The sequence below is a fragment of the Miniopterus natalensis genome, chromosome 7, assembly GCF_054644295.1.
Source record: "Miniopterus natalensis isolate mMinNat1 chromosome 7, mMinNat1.hap1, whole genome shotgun sequence".
Taxonomy (NCBI): domain Eukaryota; kingdom Metazoa; phylum Chordata; class Mammalia; order Chiroptera; family Miniopteridae; genus Miniopterus; species Miniopterus natalensis.
This window is the reverse complement of record NC_142087.1, coordinates 59,948,515-59,962,786: the sequence shown is the minus strand read 5'-3', so window position 1 is coordinate 59,962,786 and position 14,272 is coordinate 59,948,515. Positions and strand designations below refer to the sequence as shown.

The 14,272-nt window shown below is 42.0% G+C and overlaps 1 protein-coding gene across 2 annotated transcripts in view; it reads left to right on the top strand.

Annotated features, from left to right (window-relative positions):
- Window positions 1-13,193, top strand: part of EPG5 (ectopic P-granules 5 autophagy tethering factor) — an 81,644-nt gene extending 68,451 nt beyond the window's left edge. The window contains exons 36-44 of one of the 2 annotated variants that reach the window (XM_016225042.2): window positions 713-888; window positions 3,018-3,203; window positions 3,692-3,901; window positions 4,565-4,709; window positions 6,342-6,584; window positions 7,762-7,978; window positions 8,492-8,707; window positions 10,266-10,380; window positions 12,823-13,193. In XM_016225042.2, coding sequence (XP_016080528.2) covers window positions 713-888; window positions 3,018-3,203; window positions 3,692-3,901; window positions 4,565-4,709; window positions 6,342-6,584; window positions 7,762-7,978; window positions 8,492-8,707; window positions 10,266-10,380; window positions 12,823-13,005 — 1,691 coding nt within the window. In that variant the 3' untranslated portion in view covers window positions 13,006-13,193. The remainder of the gene's footprint in view (window positions 1-712; window positions 889-3,017; window positions 3,204-3,691; window positions 3,902-4,564; window positions 4,710-6,341; window positions 6,585-7,761; window positions 7,979-8,491; window positions 8,708-10,265; window positions 10,381-12,822) is intronic. The other variant, XM_016225043.2, reaches the window with a different exon arrangement.
- The last annotated feature ends 1,079 nt before the right edge of the window (window positions 13,194-14,272 follow it).

Below are 14,272 nucleotides of genomic sequence, written 5' to 3'. Positions count from 1 at the left end.
GAGTATTGAGAAACACCATCAGGTTTCTCCTCATTGTGTGTGGCTCTCTCTCTGACTATGCTGCATTCCTTTGCATAGAACCAGAAAGGCTGAAACCATTTGTTTTAGGCTAAATGGCCCTTATATTGACATTAGCTCCTCAGGCACTAAAGCAATTGATTCTTGTGAGGATAATACCGAGTGGCCCAGGTCACAGAAGAGTGTGAGATTTCTTTTAGAATGATGCACCTGAATGACAGTTAACAGTCTCCTTTTACTGCACCAAGGGTTATGCTTTAGTTATTTGGAACATTTCCCTTCAAGGAATATTGGATTCCTTCAAGGTGCCAAATGAACAAAGTGCTAAATGCAAGAGACCAAATACATGCTGAGGGCCACCAACTAAGGGGATATATCTAGAAGTAGTTAGGGTTGTGGACATGTATTTGAGTTTAAAAGCCATCTATTTAGAAGTTCTGAAGGAAAACTGATCACCCCAGCTACCTCCCACATACCAGCTGTTCATTCCAGTTACCCCAGTAAGTGATTCAAGTACCATTCTTTATTATTAACCTGCCACCAGTACCCCCCCAACATGCGAAAATCTTTGAAATTGTGTAGTTATCGAGAACCTTAGGTTTTAGACTTCTAGTTCAAAATCATATTTTGTATTACTATTATTTAAAAAGATAAATCAAAAAGTCTTGAGCTGTATTTTCTTTTTCTGTTTTAGATAAGCTGTTGCCAGGTGACACAGGAGCCCTTCGGTTACACCTGATGCATTATTGTGAAGCATGTACAGCGCCCAAAATGCCCGAGTTCATCCTGTATGCTCTCCATAGTGCCTACGGGAAACTCCCGTGGAGGGACCTGCACCCCGACCAGGTGCTCATGGAGGCCTTCTTCAAAGTAAGCCCCTCCCTCTCCACAGCTGGAGAGATTGGCTTATAGGGAGCAGCCTGTGCTCCCCTTCACTATGGATTTTAGGCATAGTTGCTGTGTGTGCCAAAGTGGGCTGTGCCTGCATTCTGTGGGCCTGCATGGTATTTGTGCAAAGCATCCTCCCGTGGAAACCCTTTATGGTGTTGGTAGATGACTGGAAAACATTTATGGGACCATTTTTAAACCCAAAGAGAGCCTGTCTACAATATGGTAGTCAGCAGACTTTAGTAATATTGTCTTGTGAGTAATAGTTTAATGACTGTGTCATGCTCTACTTGATGTTTTCTGGGTATGTGTGGTTTTCTACAATAGTATCATTACTACTTGTAAATGGTATATTAAAGCAAAATGGAAATTGGTAAAAGCCATTAGTTTTTTTAAGCAGTTATGCAAGGGAATAATTAAGTTGTAGGAGAGAGAAGTGCATTGTAACACTAGTGATGCATCATAATTATATAAAGCCTCAGGTGACCTGGAAGAGTGCCACTGAGTGTGGGAAAGTCTCTGCGGTAGGAGCAATAGTTACAGAAAACAGGCACAGCAGTGTCACTCACATACCACTCGGGCAGCGCTGTTGTTCTTATTAAGTTTCCATTTTTAAAAACCGTTTATAATCTTCGCTTTATACGATTGTTTCAGTCTGTTTGTTCATGGTCATCACGTCATTTGTGTTAACTCTTAACTCAGTGTCACATTTATATTGAAACAGTTTACGTGCTTTAATTACTACAGGCCCAGTTATTTGTGACGGTTAATAAAATGTACTACAGTCTTTCAGTGCTCTAAATGGAGACTCCACCCAGAGCTGCTTCTGCCCCCTCTGTGGGTCCATCCTAGAGAAATACAGGGTTCAGAATGATTTTATAGCGAAGCTGAGTATGGGAGAGAGGCACTAAGTGGATATTCATTACCATTATGAATGTGGAAGGGAGTGCTGTAAGATGGCATTTAGGGAAGAGAGCAGCCTTAGCCGTATGACAGGCTAAACAGTAGGATGGTCTGTAAAGGGATGATGCTGTAGACTGTCTCTGTCTCTAGGAGTTTTAGTCTAGTGATAGATGACCCTGACCTGCCCAGAAACTGGGCATCCTTTAGTTCTGCGTGCCCTGTTGGCATAAGTACATTTTTTGAGGGGATTGAGGGTGAGGATAGAGAGCAGGTTATAGAGGGGGATTAAGAGTCATTCTCTAGAAGGAAAAGAATAAGCAGTTAGTATGGTGTAATGATGGTGGTCACGGGAGGATAGGAATCATCACCAAAGTCCATCGATTGTGATTTTATAAATGGAGTGGAGCTTCTTAATCTTCATTTGGAGAGGAAAAGTTTATAGCTAGCCATGTTTTATTTTAAACAGACTTGAAATAGGCTTATAAGAGAACTTTGACATTGGCAATATACTTTATAATATATTTGCCACACCCCCAATCCCTAATAATTTAAAATAGGATTTAATTAAATATTATACCATCATCAAAAATTATAAAGACTAATGATATGGAGACATTTTTGTAACTTAACATTACACTAAAAAGGCAATTGATGTATATATACAAGTATAGTGGGTCTCAAAGTATGGTTCTAGGACCAGCAGCATCAGTACCACCTGGGAAGTTGTTAGAAATGCAGATTTCTGCACCCGCCCCAGACGTAGGAAATGAACAATTCCAGGGGTGGGAACCCACAGTCTGTGTTTTAACAGGTCCTCCAGATGGTGATTCACACTGTGCTGTGGGAACTATTGACTAGTAGATCTCAGCCTTGTCCTGTCCCAGCACATCTGAGGACTGCGATAGCCCCCCTCAGCACCAGTGACTCTGGCAGGGAGTTGCCATTTGGTTAGAGCTGGGGAAGCTCATTCCTCTCCTGCTAAGAAGTAGAAGAATAAACAGTGAGCTCCAAACAAGCTGCAAAATGGGCACATACTGTCCATGAAAGGAAGATGGTTAATTCCAAATCCCTGGGGGCAGGATTATGGGTGACTTTTATAATCTGGAAAAAATGTTATTTTTTAAAAACATAATTTAGTAAACATTGATTTATATACATTTCCAAGATAGCTTAAAGCAAAACATTGGTTTTGATTTGTTTTCTTTCAGGTGGAACGTGGAAGCCCCAAGAGCTGCTTCTTATTTTTGGGATCTGTACTCTGTGAAGTCAATTGGATCAGTGTGCTCTCTGATGCCTGGAGTCCCAGTCCCCTCCCTGAGACCCGGAGCATGGTTGTCTGCCTCCTTTTCATGATGATTTTATTAGCAAAAGAAGATCAACTGGTTGACCAACCGGTAAGTTTGGAGACCTATGATAAAGCTTGGCAAGGACCCCTGGATCCACACTCTCTATGGAGCTGTCATTTTTCAGTTGTTCTCCTGATGTCTCTATCAGTGTGACTCGTCGGCACATGGGATGTGCCTTTAACTAGGTACCTGATTTTCTTGGATAGTTTATATAATCTAACTCTAGTTTATGAAGGGAACCACACTGACACAGAATATAACAATTTTATTTTACATCGTATTAATTTCTAGTTCTAAAACCAGATCAGAAAGCCCCTTTGAAAATTAGGTTCTGAATACTTACAAATCTTAATGTGTTTTTGCTAAGACTTTGGTGGTTACTTGTATTCCTAACTTGAGTAGACACGTGTTTGATGTCTTAACTGTTCTATGCTAATCAAATAGACCATCTTAGTGGATACTTCAGAGACTAATTAGAGATACATGTTTCTGGAAAATGGGAGCTCTGGAACTAAAGAACTGTATTTCATTTTTAGGATTCGCCTCTACTTAGTCTCCTTGGGCAGACGAGCTCCCTTTCGTGGCACCTTGTGGATATTGTGTCGTATCAGAGTGTACTAGGTTATTTTAGCAGCCATTACCAGCCTGCCATCCTCCTGGCTAAGGAATCTTCTGCTGAATTAATTGTGAAGCTCCTAAAAGTGGCTGCAGGCCTTTCCATTCCTACTGACAGCCAGAAACATCTTGTAAGTTGAGTGGGTGCTTTAAAAGGCAGAGTGTTCTTCAGGGCTGGTGATAGCATGAGTGCTATGAGTGCTGTGACAGCCCATCAGAGAAAGTGGGAGGTGTCTATCATGTGTGCTCCTATTTTGGCCTCTTGGATCTTTTAGTTTTATTTATCTCTTTTGGTAAGCCTTTACTTACTAGCAGTGTCACATGCTAACAAGAGGCCAAAAAGATTGTGGTTTAGTGATCAGAATGTCATTAGCAGCAGCATGGCAGGGAAGTGATGAGTTTGGTCTCCTACTCACTGCCATTCTGATCTTGGTTTTCACTTCCGAATTGGAAATAATTGCATTATTTCAAAGTGTTGTTGTGAGGATTAAATTAGATAATGAACATAAAAGTTTTTGGAAATGTGCCTGGCAAGTAATTAGTGTGTAGTTAATGTTTTAATGTAGTAAAAAAGGAAGAGTGTTCTACCAGAATTTGGGGGAATGTAGTCTAAGTGTTGCCACAGATTTGCATATCCCTAGACACAAGGCCCTTAGACAACTCTGCTGCGTGACTTCCTGCTCTCTCCTCTGCACTCCCTGCCAAAGCAGTCAGTGCAGAGCCAGGCTCCCAGGGAATACTCCGTTAACACTATTTGTGTGGGTTTGCTCAAATGATTCTTTTTTTATTGTCAGGATGCAGTTCCAAAGTGCCGAGCTTTCATTCATCAGATGGTTCAGTTCCTCAGCTCCTTGGAACAAAATGGAAAAATCACCTTAGCCATCCTAGAACAGGAAATGTCTAAGCTCTTAGATGATATCATTGTCTTTAACCCACCTGGTAAGTCACCACTGGGAGGCCATGTATTTATTTAGTGAAAGAATTCCCGTTGTCCGTTGGCACTGTGACATCAGGAAGATGGTCAAGATACAGTCATTTCTGTTTCCAGAGAAGCAGTGGCAAATGCATAAAGTGAAAAGTGACAGAACTAGGAAGAGAAATGTCAAATTTACTCACAGTGAGAGCTTTTGACACGTCTCACACTTAATTGATAGATCCAGTAGACAGAGAATCAGTAAGACTGTAGGAAGTCTGAATGGCTCAGCTGGATGTGCTGGGCATGTAGAGAGGGAGGTACCTGTTTCAAGTACACACTGTAGGTATGGAAAAAGATAATCACCCAGAGGTTACCACCAGCTCAGCAAGTCACAACATTCAGAGAATGTTAAAAGGAAAAAAGGAAAGAAAAATTAGAGAACAGTACTGGAGAAACTTTTAGAGTTGATCATGTGATTGAGCCATGAAGTTTGAATACAGCTCACCAGGCAAAGGAAAGAAGGATGTTCTAGAAAGATCTTAGAAGAATGATGGGATCAGATCTGATTTTTAAGAAAACATGTATTGGCTCTGTGGATTAATAGGAAGGGAAGAGGTGAGATCTGTTAGGAGGCTTATTGCAGTCATTTTTATTTCCATGAGTAATAACTAAAAGATAAATTAAAATTCAAATTGCTATTCAGTTGATACTCAGAGATAAGCCTTTAAAGTCCTTGTTTGATAATAAGTAGGTCTTATAGTGACTTTAAATTAGGGTTTATTTAATCTTGGACAAGCTGGTGAATTTGTTCTGATGGGTGTGATGAGTAAGACCTCTCTACTCCCATTGACATAAATACTGAAGCGCTGGTGTGAGAAAGCCACAGCCCTATTCCATTAAAAAATGTGTACCCAACTCAAGGAGAGCTAGAAATGGCAAAAACTATACCTGTTGAATAGTTTCTCCACACTCTCTCAGTGAAGATTATTTTTTAACGTTAAGAAGAAATCCACCTTAGTAACCGACTCATTTGCAGTTATCAAATAAAATGAATTTGCTCTTTTTCTTGTCTATTATTATCTTTCATATCTTATTTTTGTTTTTGAAAGAACTGTTTACATTACCAGTCTGTCTGTTTTTCTTATTTAAAAAAGCAAATAAATAAAAGAGCTGCTATTAGGAGTCTTTAAAAAGGTTTTCCCACCTTTTATATTTCATTTTAAACAGTAGCTGCTCTGTGTAAACCCCTCTAGAATTGACCGTGTTGGTGGAGGTACTATTTCTAATTAGTTTACCAAATGACTGCTGAGATCTATGTATTTGGTTTTCCAATGAGCCGAGTTTGGGGAATAATGGCTAACTGAGCATGAGCATGATCTTTCACACCAGCTTGCTATATCTGTTTATTAAAAGTATTGCTCAGCCATGCTGCTATAACCAAGGGTCTGGCAGTAGTTCCTGCTTTGCTCTTATGTGCCATATCCTATCCTTAAAGGCTAAATACCATCCAGAGTCTCTTTTCTGGTCTCTGAGATCAGCCACAGAATTGTAAAATGTGCCTGAGAGCAACATAGATGGAAGCACCATTTTCTCCTGATCACAGTCACATCACCTTTCCTCCAACCTTTCACGAGTGTGTATCTGTGTCCCCTTAGACGTAGACAGCCAGACCCGCCACATGGCCCTCAGCAGTCTCTTCATGGAAGTCCTGATGATGATGAACAACGCGACTATTCCAACGGCAGAGTTCCTCCGGGGCAGTATCCGGACCTGGATTGGGCAAAAAGTGCACGGGTTGGTGGTCCTGCCCCTTTTAACTGCGGCCTGCCAGAGCCTGGCTTCTGTCCGCCACATGGCCGAGACCACGGAAGCCTGTATCACTGCCTACTTCAAAGAAGGTAAGGAGACCATCATCTCATGCTCTCTGTAAATGTTGTCGATGCTTCAGGTATATTTTGTCTTTTTCGTAAAGATCTGCACTTAGCATGAGAACCTCTGACCCATGTCTGTTGGTGCAGTCACGTTTCAGGGGAGGGAACCTCTAATTCATTTTACTGGTTTTGGAGTATCGGGTCAACCTTTTCTTGATAGACAAATTGTGTGTGTCACAGGCCCATTCATAGTCCTCAAAGAAAATGCTATAAACCAGAATCTATATAATAATGACCCACTGTACTAATTTTCACTTGTTAAAATGAATTTTCCTAGGACTCCTTTTACTGTGTGTTTTTTTTTCACGTCTTTTAAATTATTATGAAGAGGTCACCTCCTCCCTCCCCACACACTACCACCACCACTTTCCTTGTATCTCTCTCATTCTCCATCTCTAAACTCTCACATTCTGGAAACAACCTGATCTGGTTAAGAAGAGTTACTCAGAAGAGCACTTCTCAGCTCACATCCAGGTACACATCATGGCGTGCATAGTAGGCAAGAAGGAAGGGTACTGGAGAGAGAATGCCATTAAGCACCTGTATTCTGCCCTTTTTTGAGCCATGACTCCCCATGGGAGGTGCTGTTCATGTCACCAGGCCACCCCACACTAATTCCCCCCAAAGAATTGAGAACCATTAGGATGACACTCCTGCTCCAAATTGTTTGTATTACTAAAATCAAAATTGTTTAATTTGTGAAACATTTTCAGGGATTTCTGTTGAGATATGAGTCAAACTAAGCATGAGTAAAAATACGACGGATAGAGTAATAATAATTTCCCTTGGAAAAGCGTACGTTTTCATAATATAAATGATGTTAAAGTTAGGACTTTTAGATGACTGGGCCAGGCACTGTCTACAGGGGATTTTAATGATCATAATAAGATGAGAAATTTGATTTATGAAAATACAGTACTGAATCCTGATTTCTTAGCCCTCTCTGGTGGCTAGCCAGGGCACGGGCATTTAGCAGGATGCTTTCCAGTCTAAGCTCAAGGTGTGTTTCACTTTTGTGGCCTCTAGGGCCATGGTGGGCAATGTCTTCTTGATGTGAAGCTTAAAGTGAAGAGACTCACTAGAGTACTTCCATAATTTGAACCTGGCTTTTATCTTACTGTCTCCTCTTGGTGTTCTTTCCTAGGTTCCCTCAATCAGATTTTAGGATGGGGCCCCATTCTGGTGTCCCTTCAAGTTCCTGAGCTCACCATAGAAGAGTTTCTTCAGGAGTGCCTATCCCTGGGCAGTTACTTGACTCTCTATGTCTACTTGCTACAATGTTTAAATAGCGAACAGACGCTGAGGAATGAAATGAAGGTGCTCCTCACATTAAGCAAGTGGTTGGAACAGGTGTATCCAAGGTGGGTTGGCCCTCTGGCTGCTGAGTTGGACTCACTAGGTTTAGATAACTTGCAATGTAGGGTTGACATCAGTGCTCATTTAAGTTCACAGAACCAAGTGAAACAAACAAACAAGGCTATGCAGTACAGGGACACTTGTTTTAGAAAGACTTTTATTTGCATGGGCTAATTTTCTGAGCAGGTTTTTTTTTAATGTTCTAAACAGGCATTTTGAAGCACCAACCTTTAGCTTCCTTACCAGTTCAGTAGTAGTAACAGTGTTTACCTAATAGGGTTGTTATAGGATTAAATGAAAGAACATAAAGCTCGCACACAATGTCTGACATGTGATAAATATTCAGTAAATGGTAGCTGTTACAGTCTCCTTACTTTATTAACACTGTTACCCAGTAGCCTAAGCTTTAAAAGTACTAAATGCCCCTTAAAGTTAAAACTCAAATGTGGACTTTTGGTTAAATAGGAGTAGAAGAAAATCCACTTCTAATTTCATTTTCCTCCTGGGCCTTCCTCCAGGTCTATGCAGGAAGAGGCAAAGCTGTTTTTGTGGTGGCACCAAGTCCTACAGCTGTCCCTGATTCAGACAGAACAGAATGACTCGGTCTTGACAGAATCGGTCATTCGAATTCTGCTCCTGCTTCAGAGCAGGCAGAGCCTGCTGGCCGAAGAAAGGCTCAGCTCCGGGATTCTGGGGGCAATTGGATTTGGCCGGAAATCACCCCTGTCTAATAGGTAAGAAAGCACCTGCCACTGCTTTTCTAAGTGGGCCTCGGCATCCGCACCTACCTAGGGGTTGTGATACTTTAGGGGCCAGGTTTCCTTTAAGGACTAAGGAAAAAATGATCAAAGCCTAATTACATGTCCTCCTTCTAAAAATCATGTTTATATTTTTCCCATTTTTAAACCAATTTTGGTTTTGTGTTCAAAAAATTTTTTTTAGTAGTATCTCTTGTTGTGTTTTGACCTTGTAACCTGACCACCTGCCTTGGAGCCAGTGATGGTGTGTAGGATTAGGTTAAAATACTCCTGTCAGCTGCCTCACTGAAGGCACTCTCTCAGGGTAATCCCGGTCCCAGCAGGGACTCAGTCTGCTAAAGCTGTTAAGTCAAGATGAGTTAAAATTAACTGATAAAAAGGATAAGCAGTGAGAAACAGATCTAGACTTTTGTTGCTAAAAAGTCCAAAGTATGAAAGAATTTGCCGTTAGCCTCCCATTTTATCTCCTAATACGTATTTCATGCTGGTTTTGTGTAAAGCCCTTATCAGTGTTGGAAAGAGTTCTAATACCATTCTGACGTCAGCATTCCTGTGGAATAGCTCATCCTGTTGTTGCAACTTTGGGAACCACTTAATCCAAACCAGTTAACATCATGTTTCTTTGTTTATGGTAGAATTTATCAGGACTATGTGATTCTGATTCACTTAAATTCTGGGAAAATACACATAACAAAATTTATCATGGTAACCATTTTAAAACATATGATTTAGTGTATTCACAATGTTGTTGCAACCATCACCACTATTCTAGTTTCAGAATATTTTCATCACCCCAAATGGAAATCCTATACCCATTAAGCAGTCACTCCCTATTCTCCTCTCCCGCAAGTCTCTGGCAACCACTGACTGTGTATAGCCTACTCTGGACATCTCATCCACGGAATCATATAGTATCTGGCCTCTTATGTCTAGCTTCTCTCCTTTAGCATAAAATTTCAAGGCTTATCCATATTTTAGCATGAATCGATGCTTCATTCTTTTTCATGACAGAATAATATTCCATTATATGGATTTACTCTACCACATTTTGTTTATGCATGCAGCAGTTGATAGGCATTTGGGTTTTTTTCTATCTTTTGGCTATCGTGATTAGTGCTGCTGTGAAATTTGTTTACATGTTTTTGTTAGAACACTTGTTCTCAGTTCTTTTGGGTGTATATACCCAAGAGTGGAATTGCTCTATGTTTAAGTTATTGAGGAACTAAAAACTTTTACATAGCACCTGTACCATTTTTTACATTCCCACCAGCAGTGTCGGAGAGTTCCAGTTAATTTACATCTTGCCAACACTTTCATTCATGGGTCTGAATTATGCTTAAATTGTTTGGGCAGTGATAATAGAAGGGAAGATTAAGGCTCCTTCTTGATCATATTTAAGAATTTCCTGAAGAGGTTAAAAACAGCAGTAGGTCTGGAAATGTGTTAGTCTTATTTTTAAATAGAAAATATGTTATTTGTTTGAATATGCTTATGTTAATAGTCGTTTACTTCTGACCTCTCCCTGACGCCCAAGGTTCCGAGTGGTTGCCCGAGGCATGGCGGCCTTCCTTTCAGTTCAGGTTCCTGCCGAGGATCAGATCCGTTTGAAGCCTGGCTCTGAATTATATCTCACCTTGAAAGCTCAGCAGGTCAGTAAAAACAGTTTTACAATGAACAGGCCAGTGAGGTGGTGGGGGTGGCCGCTGCGGCCTTTACAATGACACAGCATGCCCTTAATGCACGCTCCTTATTGGAAAATAGGTACCACGTGTGCCTGCCTCAGATCTTAAATCACATTTTGTAAAGGTTCTTGCCAGGAGCACTGTTACTACCATTGTGGAAGAAGCAAGGCCATGGGCAAGCCAGTCTGGGATAGAATTTGGTTTGACGAATATGATGTGTGCTAACCTGCCACATGCAGGGGGCTGGGGACTGGCACAGAGGAGTGGCCGCAGCTGAGAATGATGGAGGTGGGCTGAGCTGTTACTTGGAACCAAGGAGTTGGTTCCTGTTTTGTGAGTCCTGAGGTTGACCACTGTTGGCCAGTGTTGGAAAAACCTAACAGGGACAGAATGGCACCTGTGAGAAATTATAGTTTGTTCTAAAAATGTGGAAGGCCACATGGCAGTGGTCCCATTCCTGTAACTATTGTCCCCTGTCGTCAGGCTGGCCAGGTGCAGAGGTACGCAGTAGAAAAGGATGGCCTCATCTTCAGTGCTTACTCCACGCCAGGCACTGTTCTGTTTTAACTCCCTGAATGCTGATGAGTTAGCTTTAATTCATTTAATCCTCATAACCACCTTATAACATAGGAGCTTTTATTATCCTGGTTTTTGTGGATGAGGAAATGGAGACAGCAAGAGGCTAAGTAATTTGTCCCAAATCTCACAGCTGATGAGCTGGGGCTGGGATTCGGGATTCACCGGCCAGGCTGTCTTCCAGGCCCACACTTGCCGCTCTGCAGTACTGTCTCTGCATGGTAAACACACTGCCCCTTAGCTCTTCTTCTACAGTTTTGTGATGTCTCCAGCAGCCACATTCAGGAAGGTATCTTGGTTATTAAGAGCAAAGATCAAGCGGTACAAGCAGCAGGTTTTTCATCAGCATCTGTTTGTACAATGACCGAGACTTGTCACGAACTGACTAGACAATTGCTGTTTGAACCCCTGTGTCACATGTGAACCATCACAAGTCGATAGATGAGTCTCCCGAGGGCTGGTTGTGAAATCAGTGTGATGCTTTCAGGGTGTATTTGAGGAGTCTGCTCTTCTGTGGCCACCAGGACCTGGAGCATGGCTTCTGCCTTAACTGTGGCCACCACGCCTCCCAGGTCCTGCCTCTCCACCTGCATTTCTTTACACTCAGCACCTTGCACACTTGTCATCAGGATTTTCAGACTTGGAAAAAGTCATCTTTTTATAAAATGACTACTTTTAGGCAAACTCTCACAGTAGACCACTTTGGGGGCTAAATTTAAAAAAAAAAAAGTGGGAGAGAAAGACACGTGGACACTATGGTTGGGAGTGCTTGTCCCCATTGATTCCCGTTCTTAGATTGACTATTCACACAGCAGTTAGCATGGTACCAAAATTCCTTCGGTGGTTTATTTTCAACCCTAGGATTCTGTCTTCAGCCCCCTGGTAATGTACTTCTAAGCTGCCAGGTCATTTATTATCCTCAAAAATATCTCCCTCCATGTTTACTGAGCCAAGCAAATGTCATCTTCTAGTCTATATTCCCTAGTGCAGTGGTCTCCATAAATGAGAGGGGAGGAGGGGGGACTTCACAGCTCACATTCAGGATCCTGGGGGTGGGTTTGTATAGTTGAAAAATAAAATTCCTCACACCGAAGAACCATTTTTCTGATTTTTGTTTGTTTTCTTCAAATGCATCTTTTTTCTTCTTCTCTTCTCCCTCTATGAAGGAAGGAAAAATTAAAATTATGGAATTAAAAGTGTTTTCTTTATTCCTGAAGAAAGGCATAGATACATTTTTGTCGCTTCTGTGGGCAGAAGCTGGAGGAACTCGGTCTCCATTTCATGCTTGTTGACTAATAGAGTGATCTCTTTGCTTACCCTCAGCAGCGCTTGGACGCTGGTTTCTTCCGCATTTCATTCAGTTAAACAGTTTAATACAACATTATTATGTAAGAACACACCCAACAGCAAATTAAATAGGGCTCACAGGCAGCTAGTGCCTGTGATTTCCAGCTGGGGCTCCAGGAAGAGCGGCAGCCGATGAGCTGGTGGGGAGGGCTCGGCTGCTGGCACTGGGGGGTGGGGGAAGGGGACAGGCAGTAAGGCCAGTGTGGCTGCAGCTGTGGCTCTCTGTGGGGAAGGGCTCGGAAGCAGCACAGGCCAGGAAGAGGGAAGGTTGTGTGTAGAAGGTGGCAAAAGCCCAGAAGCTTGGGTTGCTGGCCTCCTTTTGTGTTTGGTTAATAAGTGCCTGTTGTTGGCACTTCTAATTCCACTTCCATAGCTTCCCCAGAGGCTCATGGTTGTACCGGATGGTCACGATAGGTGTGCCACACCTGCTGGAATCCTGTTACATGCACCCAGGCGGTTAATCCTCTTGCCTTCCCTGTCTTTTAGGCTCTCAGTGCACTGGAATCCTTGACATCAAGTAAGCAGTATGTCGAATACCAGGATCAGATATCGCAAGCTGCACAGTTTATAAAGCATCCTGGCCATTGCCTCCAAGATGGGAAAAGCTTCCTGGCTCTTCTTGTTAACAGTCTCTACCCAGAAGTGCATTATTTGGACAATATACGATAGTAACACTGAGGCTCTTGGAATACCCGCTGCTATTTATGTTTACATTTGACTTTGCTGTTGCACAAGTAACTTTGCTCAGTTTCACTGTGGAGCTCAGTTCGGCCAATGAAGTAGTTGACTGAGATGCAAGTCAGAGGCACTAGGTAATTCTCTTATGCATGTGCACGTGTGTGTGTGTGTGTGTGTGTGTGTGTGTGTGTGTGTGAGATCTTAAAACTTTACGTGGACTTTTCAGTTTTTATGTTCATCCAATGAGATAAACTTACTAAGTTCCACTTGGGCACAGAGCTACTCATAGTTGCCCAATATCCTAGTCATCTCAGAAGACCTCAGGACGGGGTTCTTTGTATGTCTCCACCTCTACCCTCTCTTGTTTTCTTTTCTTTTTTTTTTTAAGTGTCAAGGATCCTGTGCCAGATCTAACTACTTTGGGAATCATGTAGAACCCTTACTTTTGACCCCCATTTGTTGTTGTTTTTTAAGTAAAACAGACTGAAAATTTCTGCATTTCTCAAATGTGGGGAAATATATCAGCTTAAAAGTATTGTGTTATTTCTCTCAGAAGGGAGATAAGATGCTGAATTAAAGAAAGTCATTGTCTAAAATGTGACCACTTGATGCTGATTCTAGTGGACAGCAGAGATGGTGACCAGGGCACTTCCGTTCAGCCGAGTGTCCACATGGAGAAGGAGCCAGCCGTGTAAACCGGGGGTGGCATGCTGGCAGTCTGTGGTGAGCCTGCTGGGCACACATGGGTTTTGGTACACATGTGGAGAATATAAACGGGGCTTGCTCTCTGCAGTTCAGAATAGGCATACATTCCCTTTCATCCTATCCCAGCCTATTCCCTCATTCACATCACTTACTTGGCCTCTGTAGACATTAAGTTTGCAACTCTTTATAGACGCTAGGTTAGATATCTGAGGGCCCTGTTGGAGAGAAAGAGCGAAGGGGAGAGAGAACTTGGTTCTCTGCTCCCTGCTTATTTCTTCATTTTGAAATGGAAATGAAGCTAGCAAACCTGTTGAAACACTGCTTCGTGGAAACTAGGTCAGGTCAGGAGACAACTGAAAATTGGCTTTTTTCCAATAGCCATGTGCCTTCTGTTGTTAACAGTTCATTCATTACCGAAGCTTGTCTGTAACAACATTGGCTTATTCTGTTGTCTTCTTGCTCTTGTCGTTTCTCCCAGGAATTAGCAGTTTGACTTCTGTCATCATAGTCATAATTCTGTTGGCTCCAAATTGATTTTGTTTGTCCACTTGCA